We start from the raw sequence: 21803 nt of genomic DNA on the forward strand, positions 1-21803 counted from the left end.
AACTCCACATGTATCAGAGGAGGCATGTGGTAGGCTGGAGCCCTCCCTGGATCGGCAGAGGGGGCGGAGCAGCGAGCGGGAGCAGCTAGGAAGAGTGGGGTAATTGGCTGGATACAATTAGGGAGAGGAAAAAAAAAGGGGGGGGGGCATCATTCTTGCTTACTGACAAGCAAAGTCGGATATAGATGCACACCGACAAAAGCACATATCCAAAATCAAGCTTTTACACATACACATACACACTAGGGCATCAAACCCTTTGTCATTGCACTTGTCTTTTCCTTTCCCAGGCCAACAGTACTCTGCAGGAGTTTGCAAACTTAAAGATGTACTCCGAGGACTGGATCCAGTCCTCCAGCTACATCATGCAGTCTGCCAAAATCCTCAGCGACACGCTGCCAATGCTGCAGGTATGAAGACTCAGTCGGGAGTGACTGCTGTAGCTGTGTCTGCTCCACCCGGGTTTCGCTGTTCTCTGTAAAGCATACAAAGATAGATTCTGCACTGGCTTTCACGAAAAAAAAAAAAAAAATTCTGCAGCTGAATCACCTTGTTGTGCTATGCCACCCCCTCACCCCCCCCCATCTCCCCCCCAGAACTCCCTCAGCAATTCCTTTGTGAAGAACTTCATTGAAATGCAGACGGACATCAATGTCGGTAGCATGAAGGAGACGCTCAGCCACTTCTGTGAGTGTGCATTTGAAGTTCTTTCTTTTCAGAAGGTACACAAATTAAGACTCACCGCTACCTGCCTCACTCATTATTGACCACAAAATACCCTCAATACTAAAAACTTAGTCTACCTCTAAGGTTGAAGCTGTCTCAATGCGTCTCGCTCATCAGATGGTACACAGATCAGCCAAAACATTAAAACCCCTGACAGATAAGTGAATAACATTGATCATTTCGTTACAATGGCACCTGTCAAGGCGGGGTAGGATATATTAGACACCAAGTGAACAGTCGGTTCTTGAAGTTGTCGTGTTGGAAGCAGGAGAAATGGGCAAGCATGGAGATCTGGGCGACTTCGGCAAGGGCCGAATCATGATGGCTAGACGACCGGGTCAGAGCATCTCCAAAACAGCAGGTCATGTGGGGGTGTTCCCGGTGTGCAATGGTCAGTACCTACCAAAAGTGGTCCAAGGAGGGACAACCGGTGAACCGGTGACAGGATCGTGGGTGCCCAAGGCTCATTAATGCACGTGGGGAGCGAAGGCTAGCCCATCTGGTCTGATCCCACAGAAGAGCTACTGCGGCTCAACTTGCTGGAAAAAGTTCATGCTGGCTATGATAGACATGTGTCAGGATACTCAGTGCATCACAGCTTGCTGTGTAGGGGGCCGATTAGCCACAGGACCATGATGACCCGTGTCCACCGCCAAAGGCACCTACAATGAGCATCAGAAGTGGACCGTGGAGCAGTGGAAGAAGGTGGCCTGGTCCGGTGAGTCATGTGGACGGCCGGGTGCATGTGCGTCATTCACCTGGGGAAGAGATGGCACCAGGATGCACTATGGGAAGAAGGCAAGCTGGCGGAGGCAGTGTGATGCTCTGGGTAATGTCCTGCTGGGAAAACCTGGGTCCTGGCATTCGTGTGGATGTTACTTTGACACGTGGCACCGACCTAAACCCCTACCTAAACATCATTGCAGACCAGCTACACCCCTTCATGGCAACGGTGCTCCCTGAAGCAGTGGCCTCAGGTGGTTTTAATGTTTTGGCTGACAGTGTATATGTCACAGTTTGAGTGCAGCACACCCACATGGTAAGGCACATATTAACAATAAAGTCTTATTTGATATTTGAGTTCCTTTTTTAACCTTTATTTCATCGAGGCTGGGGATTTCGCAGAGTAAAAGCACCTCTTTACTCTTTTTGCCAAAACAGAAACAAGAATATTTCATGTGGCAATTCATTTTTGTAGCCGGCTAACATTAGTATGTTCCTTTCTGAGTCTAAAGAACGAGTCTGTGTAGACCTTACCAGTCCTGTTTGTGTTGCGTTGTCGTGACTTCTTCTGTTCTTTTCTCAGCCAACATGACTGTGATGCTGCAGAAGAACAAACACATCCTCAGGCAAATCACTGCCCTGTCTACACTGATGCTGAACATCTCCACCTGTGTGGCGTTTGACCGCTACAGAGGCTACAACTCCGCTGAGGAAATGAACGCCGTCGCTCAGGAGCTGGTCAAACACCGTGACCTCTATGCAAGTTAGTAGACACCCCCTGTGAGGAGCCAAGACACTGTGGAATAAGCTGTGTGCTCCTTTTATGTAATATTTTTAAAGGTACTGATACTCAAAAAAATTCACGGCGGGAGTCCAGGTAGCGTACCGGTCTATTTTGTTGCCTACCAACACAGGGATCGCCGGTTCAAATCCCCGTGTGACCTCCGACTTGGTCGGGCGTCCCTACAGATACGATTGGCCGTGTCTGCGGCTGGGAAGCCGGATGTGGGTATGTGTCCTGGTCGCTGCACTAGTGCCTCCTCTGGTTGGTCGGGGCGCCTGTTCGGGGGGGAGGGGGATCTGGGGGGACTAGCGTGATCCTCCTACGCACTATGTCCCCCAGGTGAAACTCCTCACTGTCAGGTGAAAAGAAGCGGCTGGTGACTCCACATGTATCAGAGGAGGCCCTCCCCGGTTTGGCAGAGGGGGTGGAGCAGAGACCGGGATGGCTCAGAAGAGTGGGGTAATTGGCTGGATATAATTGGGGAGAAAAAGAGGGGGGAAACCCCCCCCCCAAAAAAAATCACATATGGTTTCCCCACTTGTTTTCTCAAACAATCAACCATCTCGATCCACCCACCCCCATCTCCCTCTACGTGCACCCGTGAAATAAATTACACAAACTAATAATTTCATAAATATTAGACAAGTATGTAAATATAGAAAGAAAAAGCTAGCTAAGGAAATAACGAAGAAAGGTTTTCATTTTCTCAATGCTTCAGATGTGACAGAATTTATTGAAAGATCCTCATAGTATGTACTCTGTCTTCTCCAAATTGAAGAAGAGCGTCACGTTATTGTGCCATAGTGAAACTTGTGGTGATTTGTTTGATTTGCTTGATATCTATGCTTATTATTATTAGCCAGTTGCTAGCCAGAACCCTAAAGACAGCCGCCCCAGCATCAGGTTAGATATCAATGCTTAATGCCTTAAACAGCCTCTTAAGAATTGTGGACCAGTGGTGACCTAGTTGGGGGGCATGACCAAAACATCTGGGTTAAGTTTGCTGCCCCATCATGGCATCTTAATACAGATCCATCAGCACCAGAGTACAATTCTGATCATAGCTCATCATCATGGACCCAGAAAGGTCAGTTTGATGTCGAACATTAACAATACTTAAGACATGTACGGGGAGTACTCCCATCCACCCTTTTCAGGGCCTGACATCAGACCTTATCTGATATTTCCCCACCCAACTCACACCTCCACTCCATCGTAATTCTTTCAGGGGATGTGTCTTTAATTGATACGGTGATACTCAGGATACATGACGTAAGAACTTCTGATTGTGCAAGAGTTTAAAAATGTGCATCTTGGGGTTGTTAGTTAAGTTTCAGTCAGGTGATTCGATAAAGTGGTGGACCTGGAAACATCTAAGAACTTGAATTTTGATGATCTAGTGAATCGACCGCCTTAATGAACTGCTGTTTTTTCATTGCACTGCATAAGATTATTTTGTCCCTAGTAATAACTTCTGTGTCTCCTGCAGTGATGGTGATATGAGCCCATTCTATTTGTGTCTAAGAGGTTGTCCATTGCCTTGTCTAAAAGGCTGGATCAGGGAGAAGAGCCTTGTTAAAGCGTTATATAGGGGGCACATGTGACCGTGCAGGGACAAGGAGAGGTCTAACAGAACTGGGGCACGAGCTGACTCAGCTGAATGTGTTTAACATTGTGAGGAGCTCTCTCTATGAAGTAATTATCAATCCTGGTACACGAACTGGGGAAAAAAGGAGTGCTCCTTAGCTTGGGCATAAAGAAAAGGCCACAGATCCATACATCCAACCTGGTGTATGATAAAACGATGGTAAAACGCTGGCCATTTGGTAAGGAGGTTTGAGTTTAAGGTTGACGTTGCAGTGCAGGTTAGAGCCCCTTCAGCAATGAGGTAATGCAAATTTAAATTGGGAGGAAAGAGGCGATATTCTTTAGAAAGCTCTCATCCTCCCAATGAGGTGCATGGCCGGTGTGTGGCGCAGGAACCGGATACCATGATAAAACAACCTGGGGGATGTGGAATTTTGTCAGCGGCTTAGAAATGCCCATTTTATGAAGCGAGACAACTAAACCTCACGCTTTGGAATTGAAATTGGAGTGAAGTGCCCAACCTAGCCGTTCCCTTAATCTGAATTTCATCTTTCATCATGAGGTGTGTTTTCCATAAAAAGGCAATCGGAGATCTGAGGGGTGTCGGATGAGCACGTGTTTTCTCTTTTCCCTGGCCCATTAGCCCCTTTAATGTTGCAGCTCCAGACCCTCGAACCGTACCCCCGCACCCCCACAGTGTTCGTCACAGTTTTACTTCTGTCCATATTCCAGTAAAACACACCGCAGGTTTGCATACAGTTTGTATTGCATTAATGATGTGCTTGTATATACGTAAAGAGCAACCCTGCCAGTCCCATTAACCCGAAATATAACACCATATATACATAATAACAATAAAAAAGGATGAATCTTCCCATTTCTCTAGATCAGTGTTCCCCAACCCAGTCCTCAAGGACCCCCTACCCAGCAGATTTTCATTGTAACCCTGCATAGGTGGCCCCGCTTGTACTTACTCAGCCAATCATCTCATAGCACTTAACTATGCAAGGTGTGCAAAACTGAGATAATTCATTGCTGATTGGTTGAATAACTACAAACAAGTACCTATTCAGGGTTGCAAAGAAAATCTGCAGGATAGGGGGTCCTTGAGGACTGGGTTTGGAAACACTGGTCTAGATGATCCCCGAACTCCAAGGTGCACAGAAGACCACCGTATGAACCTAGTAACCAAACTCGAGCCACAGGTTCACATTAACTATCTGTACATTCTCTGACAGAAGAAAAATAAAGCGACCAACAAGTCAGAGGGAGCCCCCAAATAGACATTTGAATTAACTTTTGTCCTTCAACCTAAATCTCTTACAACAGAAATATATATATAAAAAATGGTAACACCCTAACCCTAACCCTAAAAAAAAAGGTAACACTTTCTATGAAGCTTGCATCTATAACACCCTATAAGCATCTATAACACCCTATAAGCATCTATAACACCCTATAAGTGTTGCTGTAAGTCATTGTAAGATTCATTATAACCATGTATACACCCCCACAACACCTTATAACCACCTTTATGATACGTTATGTCAGTTTAAAACGGATTTATGCATTATAAATATGTCATCATTAGCCTGTTTAGCCTGTCAGATGTCATAATGCATCATAGCCAACTTGATTTGCTGAAGTTTTGTAGACATGCATAATGCGAATTCAGTCCTATTTGACAGTCTTCAGCCATAGCCGTTAGTCATTGTAATACACATTTTAGGAAGGTATGGGCGTTATAGATGCAATAAATACTTATAGGGCGTTATAGATGCTTATAGGATGTTATAGATGCAAGCTTCATAGAAAGTGTTACCAAAAATATATATAAAAGAAATAAGATAAAAATAACAGACACAGGCATTGGGGTAGTGTGGCAGTCTATTCCGTTGCCTACCAACACGGGGATCACCGGTTTGAATCCCCGTGTTACTCCCAGCTTGGTCGGGCATCCCCGCAGACACAATTGGCCACGTGTACGGGTGGTAAGCTGGATGTGGGTATGTGCCCTGGTCGCTGCACTAGCACCGCCTCTGGTTGGTTGGGGCTCCTGTTCAGGGGGGAGGGGTAACTGGGGGGAATAGCGTGATCCTCCCACGCACTACGTCCCCCATGGTGAAACTCCTCACTGACGGAGGAAAAGCTGGGGAGAAAATGGCAGAAAAAAACATCCCCCCCCCCAAAAAAAAATGTAAATAATAGACTCACCAACTTGTATGAAGAGCAGCCATTATGTAGTGTCACTTAAAATAACCACTATATAGTCCACGGTGGTGTAGCGGTCTAAGCATCGGCTTTGTGTCGATGCAGTTGCCCACCGGGGACCAGGGGTTCGCGCCCCGGTCTTGTCAGATCCAACTATGGCCGGACTCGATGAAGCAGCAGTCATTGGCAATACTTTCTTCGGGAGGGGGGGTGGAGTCGGCTTGCATCTCTGTGTGTGTCGGAAAAAGCAGTGGTTCGGCCTGGAGTCGCCTTGTCACGAAAGTGGGGAGGTGGTCTCCTTTGAGACTGCCGGCCGGAGAGATGCAGTTGGCGAACGCATGCAGTACAAGGGTGGGTGTTTGAATTAAAAATAGGGATGGATTGGCCACTAAATTGGGAGAAAAAAGGGAAAAATCAGAAATAAATGTATAAAAATAACCACTGTATCGCTTGCTGTTTTGGTGACCTTCATCCAAAGTTTACTAAATCCTCATCTCGTCCACTCACATACAAGCTTAACAACTGCCATTTGTGAGTTTATTCAGTTTCCTGTCTCTGTTGAGCACTGCGACGCGGACGCCAAGCTGCTCGGAGTCCATGTTTTTACCCGTTTGATGGCAAACTTTGTGAACTGTGTCCTGTAGGTGTCATCTTCAACTTCCCCGACGATGAAGGCTCAGCCAAGAAACGTGACAAAAGGACCTCCTCCTCCTCCACCAGCTCTTCTCCTCTGCCTCCCAAAGTCAGCTACACCATCCGGATGCACATGGAAAATGTCATGCGCACCGACCGCGTCCGTGATCCGTACTTTGTCAAGGACACGCACATCTCCGCGCGGCAGACGTTGCGCTACAACCGAGGTTTCGTTTACCTTCAGGAGAGCCTCGACAGAGCCGTCATTGAGATCCAGACAGGACAGAAGGTCGCGGAGCCCGCTGTCCAGCTACAGCCCTTCCCCTACCCCTGCCACTTCCGAGATGAGTGAGTGTCTGGGACACACACACACACACACACACACACACAGATGCAAATATTATATACACCAATGCCCTCTGAGGGAATGTACTGTACAGGCACTGATGTGAAATCAATTGCACACTTATTATTCACCTGTCACTTGGGAATGGTATTAGGTTGTCATTCATGGGAACACAGCCGAAAATTGGCTTGGTACCATGCATATGAATATATTCAGTCTTTATCAAGACACATCTTTCTATGCACACACACGTGTGCATAGAAATACCTCTCACACAGGCACAAATACACACAATAATTCTCTACTTCTATCTTTATGAGGACCCCTCATTGACTATATTCATTCCCTACCCCTTAACCCTAACCGTAACCATCAGAACTACACACCTAACCTTAACCCTTACCCTTACTCCTACCCTAACCTTAGCCATCAGAACTACACACCTAACCTTAACCCTTACCCTTACCCCTACCCTAACCGTAACCATCAGAACTACACACCTAACCTTAACCCTTACCCTTACTCCTACCCTAACCTTAGCCATCAGAACTACACACCTAACCCTTACCCTAACCTTAACCTAATCCTAACTTTAACCCTAAACCCAAGTCCTAATTCTAAAATAGACTGTTAAAGAAGTGAAGACCGGCCAAAATGTCCTGACTTTGATCAGGAATCAGGAATATTTATTTGTCATTTCATTCCATGCACCTGTGCATGTGAAATGAAACGAAATATTGTTTCCCCCAGACCACAGCAGTGCAACACAAAGACAAAAACACTTATCCAAACTACAAACAAAAAAAAATACAAAAAATACAAAGCACATATATCCAAAATACAAATATATATATATATTTCACTGTCCAAGAGAGCAAATGCCAGGATGACTGTTGGAACTGCTGGTCTGCATGGGCTAGCAGTTAGCTTAGCCTGCCCCGCTTCCTGTCAGACCGCCCTCGGTATTTCCTGCTCGGGCGCAGCTCCAGGCAGGGCCGTGGTCCCTGGGCCCACAGGACGCAGCAGACCAAGCTCTCCCAGCCGATCCAACGCCAGCTCTCTCAGCCAGACACCTTCGACACACCTCCCCACAGTCCATATGACGACACCAAACGCACAGTCAATGCTAGGCGAGGCCTCCACCAGACCGCCCTTGGTGTTATTGGAACTGCCGGTCTGCATGGGCTACCAGTTAGCTTAGCCTGCCTCTCTTCCGCGGCCTGTCAGACCGCCTTGGGTGCAGCTCCGGGAAGGGCCGTGGTCCCCGGGCCCACAGGACGCAGCAGACCAAGCTCTCCCAGCTGATCCAGCGCCAGCTCTCCCAGCCATCAAACCAAGATGATTGAAAACTCAAACTGGTCCTCACAAAGATAGAAGTACAAGAGCCCACTCACACATACACAAATACACTCACACAACCACAGCCTTGATTAAAAAAAAAAACCTCATCTCCGTCATGTAAAGGCAGCCAATCACTGAAATAAACTTTGCACAGCCAGTTGTTATATTACGTTGTTATGAACAAATCATGTTTGAGCGTGATGCATGTATCTGTGCATGCCCCGGCTCTCAGCAGAGCGGCGATATCTCATCTCAGCAGAAGCAGCGGGCCACTGCCTCTGCCTGCCTCCCATCTAGCGGCGAGATACGATAATCCTCGTCGCTCTGTCATCCTGATTTATTACTCAACAGCACAATTCCTGACATGATCGCTGTGAAATATGATCCCGTGTTATAATAAACAGCCAGCATCACCTTCTCATAGCGAGGTCCGGATATGATTAAGGCAAAAACCAAAAAAAAAGCAAAGAAAAAGGGTTTGCTGTCAATTACATGGGGATCAAGGCATAGCTAGCTACAATGCCAAATCCTATCCTCTATTTTCTTTTTTTCTCTCTCTTTAGCGTTCTCTTTTATTATCTCTGTCTCTCGCTCTCTCTCTCTCTCTCTCTCTCTCTCTCTCTCTCTCTCTCTCTCTCTCTCTCTCTCTCTCTCTCTCTCTCTCTCTCTCTCTCTCTCTCTCTCTCTCTCTCTCTCTCTCTCTCTCTCTCTCGCTCTCTAACCAGTGAATGAATGACAGACGTTTCAGAGTGTTTGGTTGACACCGATTGGGAGTTGTGTTGTGGGGATGGGTGATTGACAGCCGTTATCTCTGGAATCCCAGGTACCTGGAGGCTGTTTCCTTTGTCTTCCCACTCATGCTGATGATAGCCTGGGTGCTGTTTGTGGCTGACTTTGTTAAGAAACTGGTCCACGAGAGAGAGCTGAGACTGCATGAGGTAAGACTTAAAATCACAACCCAAAAAAATAAAAATTAATTTTGTCCGGGTGGTGTGGCGGTCTATTCCGTTGCCTACCAACAAGGGAATCGCTGAATCAAATCCCTGTGTTACCTCCGGCTTGGTCGGGCGTTGATATAGACATAATTGCTATAGACACAATGCTATAGACACAATGACTGCTGGGATAGGCTTCAGCATCCCTGCGACCCTAAGAGCAGGATAAGTGGTTCAGATAATGGATACTGGAATGGAAGAAATTTGCTTATTATCAAGAAAGCATGGTTGTTTTTATATGAAGAAGGAATTCACATTCACAAAAATATCCTGTGATGTAGTTTTAGCTTCAAAAATCCTGGGGAAATAGCAAACCTTCCTCACTGAGATTTGAATGCAACCAGCCGTGGACAACATGAGGACTGTCCCTCCCTCAAACATCAACCTACTCGAATTTTACCTCTGCACTGTACAAACATTATTATTTATTGCACACACAGCAGCGGTATTTAAGCAACACCAACTGCATTTGCCATGTGCTGACTGTCTGAGGATTTCTCAGCCATGCATATCCCCTCTTTTCCCACAGTACATGAAGATGATGGGGGTAAACCCACTCAGCCACTTCTTTGCCTGGTTCCTGGAGTGTTCCAGCTACCTGGTGTTCACCATCATCACCCTCACCCTGGTGCTGAAGTACGGCAACATACTGCCCAACAGCGACGGCTTCCTCCTCTTCCTCTACTTCTGTGACTACAGCCTGAGCATCCTGGCCATAAGCTACCTGGTCAGCGCCTTCTTTGACAAAACCTACATCGCCGGGCTCAGCGGCAGCCTCATCTATGTGCTCAGTTTCTTCCCCTACATTGTGGTGATGGCTCTGGAGTCCAAGCTCAGCCTCCCGCAGAAAAGTGCCCTGGTGAGGAAATCGTCTCTGTTTGATCTCAGATCAGACCTGTGATTAAAAAGGCATATGTGCGGGGGGGGGGGGGGGCTGGATATGTGTCGTAGGCATGTAAAGATATCCCTATGCACATTAATATTCTAGGAGTCATTATTAGCCAAGGGTTCAAACTGGTATGGCCACAACTACGGTTTTATTGCACCAACTTAATGCGGGTAATATTTATATAAATTAGTGTCACATTTTTGCACAAATTATCAAGAATTTTGTTAATGAATAAAGGGCAAACGTAGCCCTGATTCAAACTCATGGAAAAAGCCTTGTAAAAATTCCCCACTGATGGTCCGGTTTATGATAGACTGAGTCACATCATTAGATAAGCATATTGTAAGACCCAAGTGAGCATAATGTATTTGTGTGTGTATGTAAATTATGTTTTTGCTGGCAAAATGCAATTTGCTATGGATGTTGTGTTCCACTTCTGGTGAGGGAAGATGGTGGCACAAATTCACGTTTGCAGCGGCCTCACCCAGTAACAGTGTGGGAAGATTGTGGTGCGAATTCACGTTTCTGGTGGCCTCACCCAGTACCGTCCGTACTGTGTCTTTGTCCACGTCTGCATCTAAGTTTGTCTCCGTTTGATGGCTGGGAGAGCTTGGTCTGCTGCATCCTGTGGGCCTAGGGACCATGGCCATGCCTGGAACTGTGCCCAAAGAGGTACAATGAGGGCGGTCTGACAGGACGCAGAAGTGGGGCAGGCTAAGCTAACTGCTAGCCCATACAGACCACCAGTTCCGATAACACCAAGGGCGATTTGGCGGCGGCCTCGCCTAGCCTTGACTGTGTTTTTAGTGTTGTCGTGTAGAATGTGGGGAGGTGTGTTGAAGGTGTCTGGCTGGGAGAGCTGACATTGGATCGGCTGAGGGAGCTTGGGCTGCTGCGTCCTGTGGGCCCAAGGACCACGGCCCTGACCAGAGCTGCGCCCGAAGGGGAAACGCCGAGGGCGTTCTGACAGGACGCGGAAGCGGGGCAGGCTAACCTAACTGCCAGCCCATGCAGACCGGCAGTTCTGGCAACACTGGGGGCGGTCTGGCGGCGGCCTCACCTAGACTAAACTGTATTTTTATGCGGGGAGGTGTGTCAAAGGTGTCTGGCTGGGAGAGCTGGCGTTAGATCGGCTGAGGGAGCTTGGTCTACTGCGTCTGGTGGGCCCAAGGACCACGACCCTGACTGGAGCTTCAGCCGAAGAGGAAACACCGAGGGTGGTCTGACAGGACGCGGAAGCAGGGCAGGCTAAGCTAACTGCTAGCCCATGCAGACCGGCAGTTCTGACAGTCATCCTGGCTGGTGTTTGTTCTCCGGGACAGTGATTTTTTGTTTTGTTTAGATATACCTATGTGTTAGTTTGGATATATGTGTTCTTGTAGTTGTGTTTTTGGATATGTGTTGTTGTCTTTGTGTTGCACTGCTGTGGACTGGGGGAAACAATGTTTCATTTCATGAGTGCAAGTGCATGAAATGAAACGACAAAGTGATTCTGATTCTGATGATATCAAGTTTAAAATGAAGCAATAGTCATATTTCTTCAGTACCCTACATGACAAGTGGTCTGAAGTTTATTTACCCTGCTATTTACCACATGTTTATTGCATCCTCACAGATGATAGAACATATTGTCAAGTGTCTTAAGTTTTGTTTTGAGATCTTTTTTTGCAATATCTTGACATAAAATGCAGCTTTGATTTGCAAGGAAACTAGATTATGGAAATTAAAAAAAAGACCTCTGATGAGTATCACTTCCATCCATACAAGAAATGTGCCAGAAGAACGAGGCAACACTTACTGAATAACAATAGCCATGCAAAGAAGAAAGAAATCACAGAAACACAGTAGGAATGATAAAATGAATGCTGGCGAGTGTTCTTTCTAATATGATGTCTCGTTTCCTGCAGGGTTTGTTTGCCCCCACCTGTTTCAGTTACGCCAGTCAATACATTTCTCGTTACGAATCCCAAGGAGAAGGTAAGTACACGCAGAGACACCACCTTCTGACTTGCATCAATTGTGGTCTTTCAACCATCTGTACACAGTGTACCAGCCACCAAACCACATTTTCAAATCCCATCGACTGGATGGGCCAATGCATTTTTTTTCTTTTTCCTTAGGGATCCATTGGAACAACTCATACATCTCGCCCATGGCTGGAGACACCGCTTCATTTGGCTGGCTGTGCTGGCTGATGCTGATCGACTCCATCCTCTACTTCATTATCGGAGCCTACATTCGCATGGTCTTCCCAGGTAAGCGGCAGCAAAGATACACATTACTCCAAGACAATTGAACTACAATGGAGTTCGGAGCCATTAAAGATAACCTCAGTGAGAAAAACTCAACATTGCCTTCATTTGAACTCGACCGAAAAAAAAAAAAAGAGGTTCTCATGGTAACACAGTGAGCTGGTTACGAAAGTGTCAGTTTTTGTAGTATCATAATAAGGGCCCTGACACACCAGGCCAACGGTAGGCCATCAGCCAATGTCGGACCATCGGTGAGCATCTGTGACCCCGGTTTTTGCGGGGCACTAGCCGGCACTAGTCGGACCCCTGTCAGCAGCTTTTCGGCCGATTCAGCATGTTGAATCGGCGGAGCCCATCGGTGAGAGAACTCACTCTGATTGGCTGTTCAGCTCAGCAAATCAGTGCTAAGCTAGCGAATCAGGGCCGTTGGCTGTAGTTTTTGCGGTGTGTTGAAGTGCTACTTTTTGGCCCAGATGGCAGGCGACTTGAGGCGACATAACAGTCGGCCTTTGTCACCACTAGTCGGTTTAGTGTGTCTGTGCCCTTAAGCATCAAGTGGTGCATCTGATCTACAAAAATGCCATTGTAGTTCAAAATATAGACAGTAATGGTTTTTGAAATAGTGATGTGTGCACATTTACTGCTAGCAACCTTCCATTGAGCCAGTATGCAAATTTTGATTTTTTTTTTCTTTATAGTTTATGATTTGTTTGTTGAATTGAAAATGTTATCCAACAAATCTGTAAAGGATAAATTATTTCTCTTTTAGGAAAATATGGTATCCCAGCCCCATGGTACTTCCCATTTAAAACTTCCAACTGGTTGGAGCTGTGCTCGTGTTGCAGTAGGGGGGCTAGCAAGGTGGGCAGAGGACTCCTCTTCACTAACATCATGAGAAATAACCAGCCTGTCCTACCTGACGACAAGGGAAAAGGTACAGAAACTCAAAGGTTTCTTTTAATGCTGAGGCTGAAGTGTCCATGGTGGATAAAGAAAGACACAGCTGTGCCATTTTCCTCTGCATTTGTGTGTTTCAATCATGAGAGTCATGGGCTCACTCTTTCAGTTACCCTGCTCCCATGGCTCATTGCATTGCTATTTCTCATTGAACTAATTACCACTGTCTGTCTGTCTGTCTGTCTGTCTCTCTCTGTCCTGCCCTCTCTCAGGTCCGAACACCCTCTCCCCCCAGGCTGATGAGGAGATTTCTGGGCTCCCAGTGGGCGTCACCCTCCATGGCCTAACCAAAATCTACGGCGATAGAGTGGCGATTCAGAACCTCAACGTGTCCTTCTGCGAGGGTCATGTCACCTCTCTGCTGGGTCACAACGGAGCTGGAAAGACAACCACCATGTATGGGGCAATGCTTCATTTACAAATATGCCACAAGATCGAGTACCAAAGCCACTGGAGAATGGGTGTACTGTGTATTTAAAACTGATAAGTGCTGCTTAATACTGTGAAAGGGGCTACTGTGGCTAGTTAATGGACTAACTGGAAGCCACCCACTTGTTCTTATTTTACTTATTCTAAGATGTTAAAAGTGTTTGTGTTCAGTTATGACTGTGTGATGAAGAATCTCTCGCGGTTGCCACTCCCTCTCTTCATTCAACCAAGGCTGCTCCCTGATGTTGCCTGATCTGAGTCAACCATGCGCATCTATGGTTGAGTCAGATCGGGCAGTGACATGATCAAAAGTTATTAAAAGAATTTTAGTAATCCAAAAAAAAAAGATGCGAAAGTTATGAAGGAACAACTTCCTCTAGGTTGCAGTCAAAACAGGAAGTGTTGCTTAATTTTGTCGCTGCCCGATCTGAGTCAACTGTAGATGTGAGTCACGCATGCAAGAGCGTAAATGGCTTTCCCAGCTTTATTATATCATGAAAATAAAGACAGGGTTAGGGTCAGACCAAAATGGTCACACAGCAAACCTTTTCTTTTTGGGAAGTGCAGGTTCATAATTAGAGTTGGTCGCATTTGTGTGAGGGTCCACCTAGCAGGCTGCTCATCCACATACTGACAGGCTATATATATATATATATATATATATATATATATATATATATATATATATACACACACACACAAACACACACACATATATTTTTTTGGGGGGGGTTCCCCCCTGTTTTTCTCCCCAATTGTATCCGGCCAATTACCCCACTCTTCCGAGCTGCCCCGTTTGTTGCTCCACCCCCTCTGCCGATCCAGGGAGGGCTGCAGACTACCGCATGCCCCCTTCGATACATGTGGAGTCACCAGCCGCTTCTTTTCACCTGACAGTGAGGAGTTTCACCAGGGGGATGTAGCGCGTGGGAGGATCACGCTATTGCCCCCTGAACAGGCACCCCAACCGACCAGAGGAGGCGCTAGTGCAGCGCCCAGGACACATACCCACATCCAGCTGTCCACACACAGACACGGCCAATTGTGTCTGAAGGGGCGCCCGACCAAGCTGGAGGTAACATGGGGATTCGAACCGGCGATCCCCATGTTGGTGGGCAATGGAATAGACTGCTACACTATCCGGATGCTCTGACAGAATACTTTTTGTTAGGTAGATTTTTTTTTTAGCTTGAGCGCTGCATATTAAAAAAACAAATTCCTATAATTCCCATTCAATCGACTTGGGCGCCATGAAAGTCTTATAATGGCAGGAAAAACACTGGATTTCCTGTCCGTGTGTGTATCTGTCCACTGTTAATCTCATACTACCGGGCCTCTCAGTTTAACAGCGTCTGTGCACAGTTAAGACTGTATGATCAAGGACCTCTCATAGTTGCGGCAATTCAGAACTTTGAAACAACCCATTTTATACCACAACCGAGTGTTAAATCCTCAGCTGGCTTGTCACCAAGTCCGAGCACCATAACAAGGGAAGATATACCTGGCAGGGATCTGCACCCTACTGAGAGCACTCTTCTATATCTTAATCACATTTACTCTATCTTACCTTCTAGATCAGAATGAGAAATACTTTATTCATCCCTGAGGGGAAATTGGATATCTCACTGTTTCGCCTTCCACTTAGTACACTCTAGCAACCCCCAGCTACTATTTTAACCTCTTATACTTAATTCACCTCAGACTACTTCTACAGGTACTTCTTGGTTGCTTTGCTCAACTTCTTATACTTTTGTTGGAGATTCATTCAACCCAAACTACCGCCCCAGCCACTCATTTACTAATCCATAATTTCAGTAATTATGGATTAGTTAATAATTAATAATTTTAAAGGTGTCTGGTGTTCTTTACTTGTGCTTAAATAATGGAACTTTTCGGGCATTTCAGCATTGCGTTTATGCTGCCCACACATTGTCCTCAGGAAATGCACCTTTTCTAGTCTGATTGTTGTTCATCCTCGATAGAATAATCTCCTTGCACCCTAGAATTACCACAAGCAGCTGTAATCTTAAATTTAGTGACTTTAATGTATTGTGACTTATGTACCATGTGTCCATGTCATGTGCTCAGGTCCCTCTTGACCGGCCTTTTTGCCCCATGCTCGGGCAGTATCGAGGTGTACGGGAGAGACATGCAGGCCAATATTGATAACATCCGCAAAGAGCTGGGGGTGTGCATGCAATACGATGTCCACTTTGACCACATGACCGTTAAGGAACATCTGTTGCTGTATGGCCAGATCAAGGCCCCCCACTGGTCACAGAGGGAACTGCATGAGCAAGTCACCAAGTGAGTGTCCAATCATCCATTGCTGGCGCAATTGTGTTCATTGTCTGCTGTGTTTATAAATCACACTCATAAGACATAAGGTTACAGTGTTATACCCTTAACATTATTCATGATGCAGAAAGCAGAGCATTGTTATCTGTCGTCACAATATTAGGTACAATCTGGTTTCTCGGAAGATGTGACGGTGATCCTAGCACGGTCCATCATATGTTCTTTCTTTTTCTAAAGTCAATATGGGTTGCCACATTTGTAAGTAAATGGTGCCTAAGTGCTCATATGTTGAACAAGGGAATATGATGTGATGATTATGTTATGACTGAATATCAAAAACTTTGTACTAAAATTCTAATTCTTGGTAGTGGACAACAATACGTGTTATTGTTCTACAAGTTATCCTGAAAACAAGCCCATAGCAGACCACCCAAATAATTTTAAAGGATGTCAATGCAAATACTTGGCAGCACGGTGGCGCCGTGGTTAGTGCGGTCGCCTCACAGCAAGAAGGTCCTGGGTTGGAGCCCCGGGGTAGTCCAACCTTGGGGGTTGTCCTCTGTGTGGAGTTTGCATGTTCTCCCCGTTTCTGTGTGGGTTTCCTCCAGGGCCTCTGGTTTCCTCCCACAGTCCAAAGACATGCAGGTCAGGTGAATCGGTCGTACTAAATTGTCTCTAGATGTGAATGTGTGTGTGTGGGGGGGCCCTGTCCAGGGTGTCTCCCCGCCTGCCGCCCAATGACTGCTGGGATAGGCTCCAGCATCCCACGAAGCGGTTTGGATAATGGATGGATCAATAATGGATCAATGCAAACATTACACTCTTGGGTGCAGGGTGTGCAACCGTACTTTAAAAAGAACAATCATCTGAGACCGTTTAATTCATTTCACAACATAAACACCATGCAGCTTATGTTGAAACATGATCCTCGTAGCTAGCAGCCCAGATAAAGTCATTTTCTCCCTTCATGGCATCATCAAACTTTGATTTTGAAGCCAAAGTGGACCACGAGGCTATCTGTAGCATCCCTGCCTGGGTCCAAAAGAAAGAGCCTCGTCTCATCTCACTGCTGGGGCTGAAAAGCATTTAACGATATCCTCCTAAACTGAGAGAAGCCACAAAAGTGTCCCGGGGAAATGAATTCTAATGTGCGATCAAAGCCTCAGTTCAAGGTGATATTTAAAAGGAACGCTTTGTTTTCTCACACACCTGTTCACTTCTCTTCCAAGGATCTTAGAGGAGACCGGCATGTACGCCCACAGACACAAACGAGTGGGCACCCTGTCGGGGGGGATGAAGCGTAAGCTGTCAATCTCCATTGCCTTCATCGGGGGCTCCCGCCTGGTGGTCCTGGATGAGCCCACCACGGGAGTGGACCCCTGCTCCAGGCGCAACATCTGGGACATTATTATCAAGCACAAGAGAGGTGAGTCCTTTGCAAAATCACATAAAACAGACTTCGAAACACCATAAAAAAAGGTTTCATACTGTTAGGGACACAAACACACACACACACACACACACACACACACACACACACACACACACACACACACACACACACACACACACAGTTTCAGTTCCGCCGCTTCCCTTTGAAAAAAAATACTAACCTCTTATAAAATAAGACACAAGCAACTAGAGCCAAATACTTTTCACATCTCATCTCTATACCAATAAACATAATCCCCCATTTCTATTCTATCATCACGGCCTGCCTTGTAAACACAACTACACCTGGTGCTTCTGCCACTTCTGATAGACTTTGACAGTTTTTTTCCATTCCAATTTTTAATTTATTCTTTGGAGGTGGGATTACATCAAGGATCGGCTCTGAGCCCTTTCTTGTTTGCAGTGGTGATGGACAGGTTGACGGACGAGATCAGGCAGGAGTCTCCATGGACGATGATGTTTGTGGATGACATTGTGAGCTGTAGCGAGAGTAGGGTGCAGGTTGAGGAGAGCCTGGAGAGGTGGAGGTATGCACTGGAGAGAAGAGGAATGAAAGTCGGTAGGAGCAAGACGGAATACCTATGGGTGAATGAGAGGGAGGACAGTGGAATGGTCAGGATGCAAGGAGTGGAGCTGATGAAGACGTAAGAATTCAAATACTTGGGGTCAACTGTCCAAAGTAACGGGGAGTGAAGAAGAGAGTGCAGTTAGGGTGGAGTGGGTGGAGAGAGTGTCAGGAGCGATTTGTGACAGAAGGGTACCAGCAAGAGTTAAAGGGAAGGTTTACAAGATGGTGGTGAGACCAGCTATGTTGTATGGTTTGGAGACAGTGACACTGATGAAAAGACAGGAGGCGGAGCTGGAGGTGGCAGAGTTGAAGATGCTAAGGTTGTCATTGGGGGTGATGAAGAAGGACAGGATTAGGAACGATTATAGTATTAGAGGGACCGCTCAAGTTGGACAGTTTGGAGACAAAGCAAGAGAGGCAAGATTGAGATGGCTTGGACATGTGTGGAGGAGAGATGCTGGGTATACTGGGAGAAGGATGCTGAATATGGAGCTGCCAGGGAAGAGGAGAAGAGGAAGGCCAAAGAGGAGGTTTATGGATGTGGTGAGGGAAGACATGCAGGTGGCTGGTGTGACAGAGGAAGATGCAGAAGACAGGAAGAGATGGAGACGGATGATCCGCTGTGGGGACCCCTAACGGGGGCAGCCGAAAGTAGTAGCAGTAGCTGTATTTGTAGTAGATTTTTAATTTATTCTTTGCCAATAAAGGTGGAGGCCAGCAGGTCGATAACATCTCGAGTGAGTTCTTTTACTGATTATACATGTCCCAACCTTTACTCTGTCGAGTAAATGAGAAATGCTACGCAGTGTGCAGATCCTGCTGTATCCCGCAGGAAGCAGATTCATGTGGAGGTGTGGGGAAACCCAGCACTCAGCTCCAGTCTCTGGCTTTGGCTGCCAGATGAGCAGAGTCCGGCACTTGAGAGGCAGCCACCCAGAGCTGTGTGACAGCTGCTGAGACTTCTCTTTGAAAAGTCGAGGTCGAGTTTTACCAGTTACAATGTTACAGATTCATTTAGCTTTACCGTTTACAATGTTAGAATGTTAGAATGTTACAATGTTACAATGTTACAGTTTCATTTAGCAGACGCTTTTATCCAACGTGATGTACATCTGAGAGTTAATACAACACAAGCAAGGATCTAGGCAGGAGGAGACAATGCAAGTAAGTGCCAAAAAACTAGGTTCAAGTCCGATAGGACAAAGGTGTCAACAAGCAGTGCACAAAGGCAATGCATAAGGCACGTAGAAGAGATTGTTTTGTTTTTTTCTTTTAATTAATACCATTGGCGGCACAGCGGTTAGCGCAGTCACCTCACAGCAAGGAGGTCCTGGGTTCGAGCCCCAGGGTAGTCCAACCTCGGGGGTCGTCCCGGGTTTCCTCCCACAGTCCAAACACATGTAGGTCAGGTGAATCGGCCGCACTAAATTGCCCCTAGGTGTGAATGTGTGTGTGTGTGTGTGTGTGTGTGGGCCCTGTGATGGACTGGCACCCTGTCCAGGGTGTCTCCTGGCATGCTGCCCGATTAATGCTGGGAAAGGCTCTAGCTTCCCCACGACCCTGCATAGGAAACGTGGTTTGGATAATGGATGGATGGACTGATACCATCGGGTGTGGAGGTGTTTGAGAAAGAGCTGGGTCTTTAGCTTCTTCTTAAAGATGGAGAGGGAACGGGCATCCGGATAGCGTAGCGGTCTACTCCGTTGCCTACCAACACAGGGATCAGCGGTTCGAATCCCCCGTGTTACCTCCGGCCTGGTCGGGCGTCCCTACAGACACGGTTGGCCGTGCCTGCGGGTGGGATGCCAGTTGTAGGTATGTGTTCTGGTCGCTGCACTAGCAGCGGGGGGAGGGGGAACTGGGGGGAATAGCGTGATCCTCCCCCTGGTGAAACTCCTCACGCGACTCCACATGTATCGGAGGAGACGCGTGGTGGTCTGCAGCCCTCCCTGGATCGGTAGTGGGGGTGGAGCAGTGAACGGGACAGCTCGGAAGAGTGCAGTAATTGGCCAAGTACAACTGGGGAGAAAAAGGGAGGGAGGGGGGATGGAGAGGGACTCAGCGGATCGAATGGAGTTTGTTAACTCGTTCCACCACCAGGGAGCTACAGAAGAGAAGAGTCTGGCTGGTGACTTAGGGCCCAGTTGTGGTGGAAGTGCCAGGCGCCTTTCATTGGCAGAGCGTAGTGAGCGGGGCTGAGTGTAGACCTGAATGAGGGAGTTCAGGTAGGCGGGAGCCGTTTTAGTTGCTGTCTTATAAGCGAGCATCAAGGTTTCGAATTTGATGCGGGCAGCAAGTTACTCACTATTTATCATAAATAGCTTCTTGTCTTCTGGTTGTATCTCTGACTACATCATTATCGCTCATCCTCTCCTCACAAAATTATGCCTGGACCCATCAATCCATTGTAACTGACTTTTCTTCTGAGCTTTCCTTTTATTTCTAACATAATGAAGAATAATAAATAACGTTTTTGATAAATGTTATTCTGTATTTTGTAAACAGCACTCGTGCTGAGACAGTTACTCTCAGCCTGATAAATACCGATGCTGGCAAGTGCACCGTATAGGTATTATTCAGTCCAAGTGCAGTATTTAATACCATTGATCACAATGTCGTTATTGATAGATGGAGACGGCGGGTGTTCTGCTCTAAACGGGTTCTCTTCATTTTGGTCAAATAGGATTTTTTTTTTTTTTTGTCGATTAATGATCGTGCTTCCTCCCATTCATCAAGCGGTGTGTCTCAAAGTCCCAGATCGGGGCTAATTTTGTCTTCTCTGTGCTTGCTTTGCCTCGGCAACATCATCTGCCAGGACGGTGTCTCTCACCATTCCCAAATGCCCTGGGTTTGTTTACCCCCAGTTCAGGACCGTCTTTCCCATGTCAAGTAGTAGAGCCTAGGAAACTTTCTTCAGCTAAATTCTGAATTGGTGCCATGGGCACAAACCTAACTTTTTTTTTTGGGGATTTTTATTTTGAGATACTTTATTGATCCCTGTGGGGAAATGATGCCCTGCATTTAACCCGCGTGTAGCTAGGAGCAGTGGGCAGCCACCATGCAGCCCCCGGGGGCCGACTCCGGTTTGTCTCGCCATGCCTCGGTCGGGGGCATAGACAGGAGTATTAACCCTAACATGCATGTCTTTTCGATGGTGGGAGGAAACTGGAGCACCCCGAGAAAACTCAGCGCAGACACGAGGAGAACATGCAAACTCCACAGAGAGGACGACCTGGGATGACCCCAGGGTTCGAACCCAGGACCTTCTTGCTGTGAGGCGACAGCGCTAACCACTGCACCACCGTGCCCTTTTTGGTGGGCTTGATACTTGACCCTTTCCTGAAAGGTCTGTCTGAGGACATGCCTAACCAAAGGTCCATGAGCAATGTGCCATAACCCCCATGTACCTGCTTCCCGAGAGCACTGCCTCAGGACCGGTGAACTGACTAGATGAGAGAAGGAGCCAGAACAAAGGAGAGTCAGTCTATGAGTGGGAAACGAGCGTGAATGCTTCTTCTCATTAACACTGAACTCAATTCAGTGAGTTCAGGGAGGAACTCAATGGTGCCAAGTGTCCACATAGAATATGAACGACGATCCTGCTTGATAACT

At 46.8% G+C, this 21803-nt stretch overlaps 1 protein-coding gene across 1 annotated transcript in view; it reads left to right on the forward strand.

Annotated features, from left to right (window-relative positions):
- The window catches only part of abca12 (ATP-binding cassette, sub-family A (ABC1), member 12), a 112336-nt gene that overhangs the window by 52613 nt on the left and 37920 nt on the right, over positions 1-21803 (forward strand). Inside the window, 12 exon segments of the mRNA XM_056288934.1 lie at positions 291-410; positions 597-687; positions 2033-2212; positions 6676-7012; positions 9175-9289; positions 9876-10205; positions 12143-12212; positions 12356-12490; positions 13257-13421; positions 13657-13840; positions 15962-16180; positions 17401-17597. Of these exon segments, the coding sequence (XP_056144909.1) occupies positions 291-410; positions 597-687; positions 2033-2212; positions 6676-7012; positions 9175-9289; positions 9876-10205; positions 12143-12212; positions 12356-12490; positions 13257-13421; positions 13657-13840; positions 15962-16180; positions 17401-17597 (2143 nt within the window).

The sequence above is a fragment of the Lampris incognitus genome, chromosome 11 (genome assembly GCF_029633865.1).
Source record: "Lampris incognitus isolate fLamInc1 chromosome 11, fLamInc1.hap2, whole genome shotgun sequence".
In the NCBI taxonomy this organism is placed as follows: domain Eukaryota; kingdom Metazoa; phylum Chordata; class Actinopteri; order Lampriformes; family Lampridae; genus Lampris; species Lampris incognitus.